The sequence below is a fragment of the Magnolia sinica genome, chromosome 17 (assembly GCF_029962835.1).
Source record: "Magnolia sinica isolate HGM2019 chromosome 17, MsV1, whole genome shotgun sequence".
In the NCBI taxonomy this organism is placed as follows: domain Eukaryota; kingdom Viridiplantae; phylum Streptophyta; class Magnoliopsida; order Magnoliales; family Magnoliaceae; genus Magnolia; species Magnolia sinica.
The window spans coordinates 24,726,181-24,739,247 of NC_080589.1; the positions used below are offsets into that span (position 1 = coordinate 24,726,181).

Consider the following 13,067-nt stretch of genomic DNA (forward strand, 5'->3'; position numbering starts at 1 on the left):
TCTATGGTTTATGTGCATGCATCTCATTTGATCAACAGATAGATTAGGAACATTCAAGTAGGAAATAGATTAGGAACATTCAAGTAGGAAATAGAGATTTTATTAATTTTCTGCCTGATGGGTTGAGTTGGGTCTAGCCTAGCCCAGCCAATTTTTCAAGTTTAGGGCTGAGCTTGCTGTGCTAGGCTCAAATCAATAGGCCGTCAATGGGCTGAGCTCGGGCTAGACAAAATCAAAATTTTGAGTAGGCCCACCAAACAGTTAAAAATCAGAGTTGAAGCCAACCTCAAGCCCAGCCTGTTGACAAACCTGCAAATTGGAGTTGGGTCAGGCTCAGGCCTTACATTTTAAGTATAGGGCTCGGCCCAAGCCTTGCCTATTCTAGCTTGACCCAAACTTAGCTCACTGCTGCCCCTACTTAACAAGGGTTTGGTTGAAAATTTTTTATAAGGATTTGTAATTCCTTGAATATACACACACACACACACAGAAAATCCTCTCTTGGAACCGATTATCATGAGATTATTTTATATGTGATGTGAGCACAAAATCCGACCAGTTTACTAGATGAGTCACTTCATAAAACCCCTTGAGCAAACTTTTTGGCCCAATACAAAAATCTTGTGGCCCGTAGAAAAGTGGAAACCGCCGTACTCTTAGCTTGTTAGTACACACACTCCATGTTAGCCACCCCCGCCAGGGATCGATACCAAGACCTCAAGTGTTGAAACTTGTTATGACCTATTAAATTTTTAATCAGGCCCAAAGGTTAGATCTAGGGTGATTCATCTAATGGACCACTGTTCGATATATGTATTTCTGTCCCCTCTTTTTAATTGGTTACTTTTCTCATGAACTCTATTGTATAGCTTTTTTCCAAAAAAAAAAAAAGAAGAAGAAGAAGAGAAAAGAAAAACTTAAGCTTTCACCAGGAGAATAGAAAACTTGAGAAATTAAAATAAAATTTTAAAGCCTGTTTAGATGACAGTCATAAAATATATTTCGGGAGCACAAGTTTTAATATAAATGATAATTTTGAAAATCAGTTTTCAAAAATTGGTTTTATCTGAAAATGTAAATTACCTATTTTACAATTTTTTCTTAAAATTTTTTTATGGACGTCCATATTTGAAAAAAAAAAAAAAAAAAAAAACTATATATGAAAGCATAGCACTCTGATATATGCTATTAACACAATTGCATACATGCAAAGTGCTCAATTTCCAATTATCTAATTAGATTTAAATCAAACTAATAGCCATTTTTCTTCTGAGCTGTTCTTTTCTGAAACCGTAAGCATCTTCCGAGAGTAAGATTTCTAAAATCAGATGGAGAAGATTGCGGATGGAGCATGCACATTGCATGGTTTTGTGGCCATGAAAGTTCCAGCCATTTTTAAAATGATGATAACTCTTCAATCCGTCCACTGCACATGAGCACAGTTTTGTAGTAATCCAGACCGTTTAAGTCGCTAAATCAAGTGTGGAGATAAAAACCCAAAAACATCACTGTGGAATTTCCATCTAATTTGATCCTTAGATTTTGGATTGCTCACTATCTTAGTTTTAACCACCCCTTTGATAATAATAAATTGGATGGTTAGGATGTTCTGATCATTGTGATATTAAAGATGGTCCATCTAATGTGCCCCACAATTTGAATGGTCTAGATGGCCATACATGACTGCTTTTTAGGAGAATGAGTCACCAAACATTTGAAAATGGTGGTGAACAATCACGAGATCTAGCCTGGGCTTTTCTTTGAAGCGGTTTGCCCGTGACCCAGGGCACAGAGATATTACTGTGCCCAGGGCTGTGTGGGGCCTACAGAGATATGCATCACAAATCCATTCTGTCCATCTGTTTTGAAAGACCATGATAGTATACCAATATAAAAATCAGGAAGACCCAAAAACTCATGTGGGGCATCCCAGACGAAACAGTGGGGATTGAATGCCTAGGGTGACAAAAGTTTTATATCAGGATGATATTTATGTCTACAGTTTATCTGAGTGTTAATAAACCTATGAACAGTTTGGATGGCATATAAACATCATGGTCAGCTCCAGAACAGTTTCAACGGTGGACGTTTCCGTTCCCACTGTTTCATTGGTGTGGCCCTCCTGAGTTTTGGATTTGCCTGATTTTTCTTTTCCTAACCTATTGTAGTATTTGAAAACATATGGACGGAGTGGATTTGTCAAGACATCCCTGTGGGACCCACACAACCCCGGGGCACAGGTATATCTCTATGCTGGGAGTCACAGGCAATTCGTTTCCCTTTTCTCTTCGCAGGAGTACTTCACTATGTACTCAGTTCACGGCACATGTGGTAATGTGACACAAGTGTACAGAATCAAAACAGTTCATGAATTGGATCTGTCCTTCTAGCCATCGTATTTGAAAATTTAAGCTTAGGTATGCCGAATTGAAGGTGATTTGACTGGTGAAAATAATCTCTCCCACTCATTGTACGCATCTATCTATTTTCGTGCATTTTAGACTACCTGATTCGCGGATCAGCTTAAACATTATGCAAGAGTATCTACAAGGTGGGACACAACAGATGGACGGGTTGGATCTTTGACATGCGTGATAGTAATACATATATTAGTGTGTAAAGGGGCTGCCTTGTGCTACGGGATTCACTACCGAATTATCAGATAGACGGCCGTGAGGGGCGCGGATTTGGTGAGTCCGTGTTACAGCTTAGTGGGTGAGTCACTGAACGTGGGCGTTGAATATCCACTCCATCCATCAGTTTTTCAAGCTCATTTTATGCCATGTCCCGAAATAATGAACAGATCCAAATCTCAGGTGGACCACACCACAGTAAACAGTGGTCATTGACCATAAAATCCTTCTTGTGGGCCACAAAAGTTTTGTATCAAGCTGATAATTGTGTTTTTCTTTCATCCAGATCTGTTTGAACTTATCAAAAGGTTGAATGGAAAATAAACATTACAGTGGACCATAGGATTATTTATTTTTTATTTTTAATGGTGGGAGTTCAATCACCACTTATATTGGAAAAGGTCTAATCACTGATCCAGACCGTCCATTGTGTCGGTCTGATATTCGATTGCCCATTTCTCAAATTTACTATGAATGGATGATCCCAACTATCCAACTAATGATGGGGAAAATGAAGGTTCTAGATTTATGAAAATGGAAAAGGATCAACCATTGATTTGAACCATCCACATATGGTGCTTACCTCTGACTGCATGTGTCTCTGAATAATTACTTTCTTTAAATGATCATAACCATTTGGTCAAAAATAAGAAGAAGGACAGTCCAGATCGATTTTACTATATGAAAATATGTTAATCAATTTGGGGTTGTCCATCACTTCAATTAGATATTCCAATCAATATTCGATCAATGTCCAAGAAAATGGAAGTTCCTAATTGGTTGTCTGATGATTGATTTGGATAGTCCATCATATGGGCCACACCTTCCGTTGCCAGTGACCAATTGATCCATACCACCCATTCAATGGCCAGGAAAGTGGGGAATCCAGATTCATTATGTCGGAAAATATTTGATCAATGATCTTGACCTTCCATCTGTGATTCACAAGGATTAATGGGATAATCTTAGCCATAGGATCAAAAACAAAAGATGGATGAGCACAATCATCGTACTCATCGATTCGAATTGTCCATCATATGGGGTTCACCTTAACTGCCCATGACTCTCAAGAATCACTTTGATCAAACAATTCCAACCATCTGATTAGTGGGTGGGAAAGTGGATGGTCCAGATAAACTGTATATTGGAAAAGGCAAACTGTATATTGGAAAAGGCCCAACCATCAACTTTGACTGTCCACAACACATGGCCCCACAACACAACGAAGGGCTAAACAGAATATTGGAACTTAACCTTGGATAACTGTATCTTTGTTAAGACAGAATACTGCTGCCTAACAACCCCTTACAGGAATTTGTATTGTCCCAACTAGAGCTGGGCATTGAGTAAAGTTGGACTGAGTTAGGGCTGACCTGACTCGATCCGGTTATGAAATAGACCTGACCCGAACTCGACCGAACTCGATACCGAGTCCAGCATGCCTGACCTGATACGAGTATGAGTCTGGCTTGTTCTAATCTGGACCAAGTCCGACCTAGTCATAGGTTCCGAGTCGGGTTGGGTGCAATGGGTAACCATGGGCTAAAATCACAACCCAAAACCTAGATGCACCTACCGATCGGGTTACACACACACACACACACACACACACACGAGTTGGGTTTCGGATCGAGTTGAGTCAGTACCAATTTGGATTTCTAGTTGAGTTACTGGGTGACCCAAACTCAACTCGATTTGAGTTTAGATTGGACAAAGTCTACTTGGTTCGGATGACTCACCCATTCGGTTCGGATCGGGCCAGGCCTGAATGAGTTAGACAAGTCAAATCGAGTCGTCCTGTGCCCAGCTCTAGTCCCAGCCCTTCCAATTGTAATATATTCTCTAAATCATCAAATTAATGTTTGAAAACATGGACTAGACCAGGCGGTTGGACCGCTTGGACCGGAACCAGCTAAAAATGTTCCAAGTCATCATATAAAGAACAAAAAAAAGCTCCAATATGCTGTTAATTCTCCTCGTGGATCTCAGCAATTGGAACTCCGGATGATGAACTGCCTACAAAAACGGGTCAGGTCCGGTCCAACTTTTAAACCATTGATCAAAACAGTATCACTTCTCTCATTATATGTATAAGCAAGAGTAACTCTTCACAAATCTCTCCTTTTCTTTTTCATTAGTTCCACTAATTTCAAACCATTTTACACACACACACACACACAATTCAATGTGGGGAACAAGCCTTATAAACAAACACACTCTCCCCAAAATAAAATTAGAAAAACCAAAAACCAAATTAGAGAAAAAAAAAAAAAAAAACCATGTGATTAATCGGCAAAACCGATGATTAAAGAGGGAAAAAAAAAAAAAAAAAAAAAAGGTCAAAAGCATCAGTTTGTGTCATGAATTTGTTCCCCATATACCTCTTGATGAAGAAGGATTTGTCATCTTCACAACCCTTTTCTTGTGTTGCCGTCTACGTCCAATGCTATCGTTGCCGTCCATTGCTTTACCGAACATAATGTCGACCTTCACAATGTGGTGATCGGACGTCCCTTTGGACGACATGACAGTGTATGAATTGGGCACAAAATGGTATGGTGAATTGGGCGATGCTAGTATGTAGTCCACTCGCGTTCCATACTTGCAAGTCCCTTGAACAGCTGTGCCACACACCAAACAGAATTTTGCTAATGAAGAAACAACCAATTTGAAACACCCACAATTTAATTTTGGTGTGTTGATTGTAGAAGTGGGCCCCACTCAATCATCAACTGGTCACCACTATTTAGTAGCATTTGATCGCTGATCGGTTATCATATGGTTTAGCCAAGATAAACCTTTTCGGCGTGGCGTTTGAATTTAGATAGTAGTGAAAGAATCCAGTATGGAACATCCAATATGATCAGATCTTATTCCCATCAAATGAAACAAGTGGGGCCCACTGATCTTGATTTGGCCACTTCTAAAATCCACCAATAACAAAGCTTCAATATGGGTAGCCACAATCAAATGATTCCCACCTCCCACACACACAACCACCTCAATATGATCTGTTGTAAAACACTCACAGGTCAGCTTGTGGTGATTTTTACCACTGCTAATCAAGACAGGGATGGCTATGGGAAGTAGGTCTCACTTGTTTGTATCAAGTGGGGTCCATGTCCCATCACCCACAATCTCGATCGCTGACAGAAAACTTTGGCTGTGGGTGTTCGGCGACAGATCATCCCTGATAAAAATCAATATCTGTATGCATGGTACCTTGCCCTTTGGCGATCATAACTACAGGTTCGCATTCCCCAGAGAAGTTCTTGGCATCTTGGTACTTCTTCCCCTTCAAGAACCTCATCACCTCCACCTTCGGAGTCGGTTTTCCAATCTCCTCATAGTACTGAAAAACACCACATTCTTTAAATCTCTTCTTTCCAAGAACTCATCAAGAGAAGAGAAGAAAGAAAGACGTTGGATTTACTTTTACGATATCTATCCATCGCTCAGCTGAATAGTCCATCTCATCAAGAGAATTGAGACCTCCAGCTAGTATGTGGGGGACTTCCTCAGATTGAATTATCGCACTTATCTGCTTCATTCTCCAGTTCTCGTCCAGATGGTCGAGGTGGGTGCAGTGGAAGTTCACTTCCCCTACTTGGGGGACATCAATCGTAGCTTTCAGCACATTCCTGGGCCCCACAATAACATTAAAATCAGTTCCACATATTGAAGAAAAATACAGCAAAGGCCAATGTTCAATTGAAGAAAAAGAGCCAAGATTGACTTGTGGATCTTCTAATCTGGAAGATATTTAGGTCATGGTCCATTCTCGATGGGACACAGAAGGCCAACAGTCAGTTTTGCACATGAGCCCTACCCAAAAATCATGCCAGTTCCTTCATAAGGTGGGCCACATCCATTTGATAAAAACAGACAAAAAAAAAAAAAAGAAGAAGAAGAAAAGAAAGACAACCAACGGTCTCAATTCAACACACACGTGGGCCAACTGATGAGTGGACCTTGATTTTTTAAGCTATGGAATGATTGTGATGGCCTCCACCTAAGCGGCCTAGATTCCAAGCATACATGCCACCTTGGCATTTGTGAGATGAATCATTTCAGCATTTATCTGTAGATGTACAAATGATCTGTAATTGTTTGGTTTAGTTCCTTATTGGCGTATTTTCTCTTAAGACCATCCAAATACACCAGTTAAAAGAATACAATCTGCACTTTCAAATTTCAATTGATTAACTTTCATGGAAGTCCATCCATCAAGGGGAGTGGGCCAATCATGCATACTTCGCAACATACAAGTCCTAGAGTAGTCTCTCTTAAACAGTAACTTGTAAAGCAAATAGAAATTTTAGTGATGAAATGGCCTTTACTGATTATGCCTTTGTTTGGATGTGCAATTGAGTTAAATTGTAATATATCGAGACAGCTAACATTTCTAAGAAAAACTGTTGTGGATGTCCTCTTTGACTATGTCACAACTTAATTTTTTATAAGACCTGAGTACACGACCGAAAACTCAAAAATCTATGGCAAAGACAGAGACGTATGAGAAAGGCCTTAGATACAATTGAGTTTTTTTTTTTTTTTTTTTTTTTTTTTTTGTGTTTGTGCAATAGTTTGATACATGGGCTGAACTTGGATGTCCAAATTGAAATTGAAGTTTTGGGTTTGGTCGGCATCTGAGTTCTGGTGGCACCACCCCACTTTGGCCAGTTCTTCTACAGTGAATTGGATTATTGAAACTCATTGATTGAGCATCCAAACGCACCATAATTGTCAAGAACAGAAAGTCTGCTGACTTGTGCAATGAAGAAAGTAGGATATAGAACTAAAATTGTGGGGGTGACAGGTCATTTATAGGATTTGAGTATTTATGCCTACACGTGATGATAGTCAAGGATCTAAATTTCGAGATCTATATAAACTGATTTCTATGGGAGTATAACAAACTAAAGCAAGACTGCAGAAACTGCCATTCCTGTGGACAATGGTAACAGGTTATTTCCAGGGATCAACACTCATTCCCTTGAGGCCGTGTTTGGGTGCACAAGAGAATTGAATTGTGAATATTCAAATTATTCAGAGGAAGAATTTATGACAAAAATTCCGGCATTTCCTAATATTCATGGTCAGGAAGTATAGCCCAGAACTTGCACTTATATTCCTTTGTCAGATTACTTATTTCGGCAAAGTGCATTGCAAATCTGGATGCACTATAAAATTTTGAATTGCAATTACTTGTCTGCTAAAGTGGAAAATAAGAAAATTCTGACATCCGTAGTGCTTGTACTAAAGATCTGCGATCCAAATTGCAACTGTGTTGCTTTGATTTGGACTTCGAAGAAATGTAACTGCAATTTTAGAGCTATTTATATAAATATTAGATGAAATCTATGACTTCTGTTCTTTTCTTCTTGAATAAATAGAATGTTTGCAACCTATTTTGTAAGTGCATCCAATCTCAGCCTACTCATTTCATGGTGGAGAGGGCCCACTTGTATCCTTGCATTGGTCAATCATGGATTGGCCAATCCAGGAATTTGATTCGAATCCCTTGTTTGGGTTTTCAAGGGACTAGATTGATGAATACACCTACCATCCCCAAATCCCCAAATCCCCAAAAATACAGATTGACAACTCAATCAAAAAGGCATCTCACAAAAAAAAAAAAAAAAAACCACAATCGCTGGGGTTGTGTTTCAGTACTTCATTGAACTGAATTGCAATAATCCAAGTCTAATAAAGAATAGACAACCAAACGGAGCGGCACCATTTTAATTCATATTTCATTATGACCACCCAACTCCTTATTGCAATTCCATGAATTTCAAGTTGGAATTACCAATTTTCAATTTGGAGGTTAGTTTGTTATTATGAATGGAATGGAGCTAACTCCTCTTTGGGCTGCGTTTGGATGTCCAAGTGAATTGAATTCAAACATTCAATTAAAATCAAGACGAAATGATACATATGAATTGTGTTTCCCAGTATTCATAGTGAGCAAAGCAGCTCTCAAACTTCAGTTAGATTTCTTCCGAATCTAACTTAAAAGTGATGTAATTGCAATTTTAAGCTCTGACAATCGCTATGAATGCTAAGTAGAGAAAGTCCAACTTGGAAATTTCCATTTTATTGGTCTGAAAATAGCAATTTAATTCAATAACACATCCAAACACACCCTTCATTAGTTCCGCTCTACTGAATCGAATTATGTAATTCTATTCAATTGCAATCTTAAGCTCAGACCATCACAATGAATGCTAAGTAGAGAAAGTCCAACTTGGAAATTTCCATTTTATTGGACTGAAAATAGCAATTTAATTCAATAACGCATCCAAACGCACCCTTCATTAGCTCAGACCATCGCTTTGAATGCTTAGTAGAGAAAGTCCAACTTGGAAATTTCTATTTTATTGGACTGAAAATAGCAAATTTAATTCAATAACGCATCCAAATGCACCCTTCATTAGTTCCGCTCTACTAAATTGAATTGTACAATTCTATTCAATTGAGCATCCAAACACAGCCCAAGTAGTCCTGGTTGTTTATATTTTCTACCTAAACCACTAGCTCTCACTGTATTAAAACCATTATGGATTAAAAACAGATTTTGTAAGCCCAAACGAGCTAAAACAGAGAAGTGGGTGTGCACCTGAAGTCAGTATCATCAATGATTTTCTGAACTTTCCATCTCTTTATCGGCCACTTTGAAAGAACCGCATTGCCATACTCAGGAGCCCAGCTCTCCCCGAACACATACTTCATCCCCAACGCATCCGCCAAATCGGACAACGGACTCATTCCTTTCTCTTCGTCCGCCTTCACATCTTGCAAAGCCAAGATATCTGGATTCACCTCTTTCAAAACATCAAGAACCGTCCTATTGCTTCTCGAGCTCTCGCTGTGGCCATTCATCCCCTTTCGAGCATTAAAGCTCCAACTGGATTTCATAGGAGCTTTCCCTTTCCAATTTCTATCCATGATCGACGGCACTGCTTTATCATCTTCCGTGAAATTCAACTGTCTGGTACGCTCCAATGAAATCTCATTATCGGGGAGATTGATTGACACCCGCAATTTCGATTTTCCAAATCGCTGTTGCTTAGAGAGATTGTCAACAGAATTACCTGTCGAATACGAATACGTCGAAGAACGCTTGAGTATACTCTTCGGGCGATTGTTTGCTGACTTGCTTCGGATATCCAACTCCACCCCATTTCTAGAAGAATTCGGATAGCACTCTTCGTCGGATTTGGGTATGGCGGGGGCCATGGAGAACATGGCGGCGTTGAAGGTGGCTATTCTAATTGGTTTGGGATTCATGTCGTGATGTGAGCCGTTGGATTCTACTTTCAGGTGAGTTTTTGAGGTGGGCTGACCGAATCGACGGATGACGATCTTGGTCTTCGCGGGACGGCGTATGCGCCACCGGAGATTGGAGTAGAGGTGCCAGAGCTTCCGGTTGAGGATTCTGAGCATTGCAGGAAACTGATTGAATTGTGTTTGGTGAGAAGAAAAGGAGATGAAAATGGTTTGTAATGGTGGTGTTGGTTAGCAATCCTACTCCGACTCTGTTTTTCTGTTTGATTTTTTTTTTTTTTAAATGATATTATCTTTTAACTGATTTATTTAGTTGGGCATTGGTTGGAAGAGAACGTAGGCATTTGACAAATTGAGAGACTGACACGTGGCATTCAAGGAGGTGAGATGGGTGGTGGGGCCCATTGGGGAGGAAGAATTAGGTGGTGATCGTAGCCATCCGTGGACGCGAATCGACTGTGCCGCCGGCCATGAGAAGTTCCTGTGCTTGGAAGCTGTGTGGGCCTACAGAGATGCGCGTGACAAATCCACTCCGTCCATCAGTTTATAAGCATCACAAGACAAACAAGACAGGGGGAAGATCCAAAACTCAGGTGGACCATTCCACACGAAACAGCAGGGATTGAACGCCCATCATTGGAAACTTTGTGGGGACCAAGGAAGTGTTGTATAAGAATGATATTTGTTCCTGCAGCTTGTCTGAGGGGTAATAACCATTTGAACGGTTTGGATGGCATATGAACATCATGGTCGGCTCCAGGAAGGTTTTAACGGTGTTCGCTTCCGTTGTAATTGTTTAGTGTAGTGTGGCCCACCTGAGTTTTGGATGTGCCTTATTTTTTAAATTCCTGTCTTATTGTGATGTTTAGAAATCGATGGACGGAGTGTATTTATAATGGACATCTCTGTGGGCCCCACACAGTTTCCGACCACATTGAAGTTCCTGTGGCTGGGGGCACAGGCAACTCGCGTCCGCCAACCGTGCACGGATCCATCGTCACGTGGCATACGCGTTCATCAATCCAGACAGCAATATTTGTGGGTCCCACTTTCTCTTAAAGATCTGCACGGTTGCCTAGTACTGTGCATTCAATGGCCATTGATTGGGTGGTCAAGATCATCTGATCAGTCAGATCTTTTCGGTCATGTCCACTCCACAGTGGGCCCCACAAACTGGGATCACTGGATTATTTATGTGAGATGCATAGTATGCATCAGACGGTCATTTGCCTGTTAAAATTTTGGCACGTTGCCTACTTTTCATCTTAACATGCAATGGCCACCCATCAGACGGTTAGGATGGTCCGATCAGTATGAATTTTCGCCTATATTCTATCGACAGTGGTCCCCAAAATTTAATCTGTGTGGATCGATGTACTTGCATGCCCCTTGTACGGTATGGATATCTCCATGGTGTACTGTACTCCCGCGGAGCATGAGAGAGAGATAGAGAGATGTAACTGCTCTTTGAACATTAGCCGTCCATTGGCGAGTAGGGAGATGTCGTCGAGCGCTTTTCAAAGATACCCAAGACCCAACTACTCCCATCCATGCAACCAGGATTCTTGTTTTAGAGTGCGTAACCAAAACGACACGTGGAACGCATCCACGGCTGCGTGGGCCCCACAATCAGGACTCCACAGTTGGCTCAACCATCTTATCTCAGTTCCTATTTTAATATATGATCGCATCATTGCAGGAATAATACCAAAAATGCCCCTGTATTCCTGTTCCCTCGCTCATCCTCCTCATGTTATTAAATGGCCGAAAGTCCACTGTACACGTGGCACGTGTGTACAATGATCCATACCGTTCATCTAATGGTGCATGCCATGCATGGCTCTTAGACCAAAATTCGTGGTGATTTGGACCGTTCTAATCATGGGCTACGCTATCTGAAGTAGGGGAGTTAATTGATACTCGGGCAGGGTGTTAACATTCATACGCATGGACTCAAAACTGTACACATGGCGTACATGTAACTAAAATCAAACCATCCAATTCGGATTTGATTGAACAATCCGAACCTCGGATTAGTAAACACTTGTTATCTGAATTCAGGCCATTGATTATTTTTTCGATGCCTAACTATCGTTTTCAGATGAAAAGCTTTATTATTTAAACTAGATGAAGTGGGTCCCACAACCTGGACGGTTTAATCTGATGCAGGGGATGACGTCTAGAGGTCGAATCCATGCAACTTTTCTCTGTTATTCAGGGATACCTCGAATCTAGCAAAACTGTTCTCACTCTTCACGTAGATATTTCGTGTTCACCAGAAAATAGAAAATAATTCTAATAAAATTTATAATAATTTAATTGACGATGAAAAAAAAGTTTGTGACTTTTTAAATAATAAAATTAACTATGAGAAGATAATTGGGAATTATAATATGACTAAATTTTTTGAAAGTTGTAAGTATTCTATTTGGCCAAATTATAACGATCCAAAGAGCAATTTTCAAGTAGGGCACAACTGTTAAAGCCCAAATCGTTGAAGAGCTGTAACAAAATTAAAACAAGAATTCAACCCTTAATGTTTTTCAAATTTAGCGTGGCTAACCTGACTTAGCAGACAGGGTGAACAAAGTAGCTTAGTCTTATCCAAATTCATATATGACACGTCTAATAACTTAATCCAATTTACAAATACATCCGTTCGATCTCTCTGAATTACTTCGTCTCACCTTTTCTAGTCCATCATGGCAATGAAATTATCCGCGACCCGCTCAACAACGTAATATGAGCTATACCACACATGGGCATTTGATATCCCGAGCATTAGAAAATGCACATTTTGCTGAAGCTTCCAGTCCCGTACACGCGTAGCCATTGATCTTAAAACCATTAAACAGATGGGCCTCTCTACGCATTTGAACTTGTGTTTAGATATCAAAACCATGTATCGGGTGGGACCCACAATTAAGATCACTTGACCAAAAACTCAGGCCTCTCTACGTAGACGGATCGTATGTCCTACACGTGCCATGTTGCAAACCTCACGGGTGGGAGCACGCACAGGGGTATATTGGGAAATTCGAGGGAACAGGTATGGATGCTGACATTAGTGTACTAAAAACATGGGTGGGGTGGACGTCAAATGGTTGACGAACGTGGTGTATTACACATTTAGAAAATGAAAGG

General features: G+C 40.3%; 1 protein-coding gene across 1 annotated transcript; it reads right to left on the minus strand.

Moving 5' to 3' along the window:
* Window positions 1–4,740: 4,740 nt before the first annotated feature.
* LOC131231526 (uncharacterized) lies at window positions 4,741–10,222 on the minus strand. Its single transcript, XM_058227744.1, has 4 exons — window positions 9,256–10,222; window positions 6,067–6,274; window positions 5,856–5,985; window positions 4,741–5,254 (listed from the first exon to the last, which is right to left on the minus strand). The coding sequence occupies exons 1-4, from the start codon at window positions 10,080–10,082 to the stop codon at window positions 4,992–4,994; spliced, it is 1,428 nt and encodes a 475-aa protein (XP_058083727.1). The 5' UTR covers window positions 10,083–10,222; the 3' UTR covers window positions 4,741–4,991.
* Window positions 10,223–13,067: the final 2,845 nt, after the last annotated feature.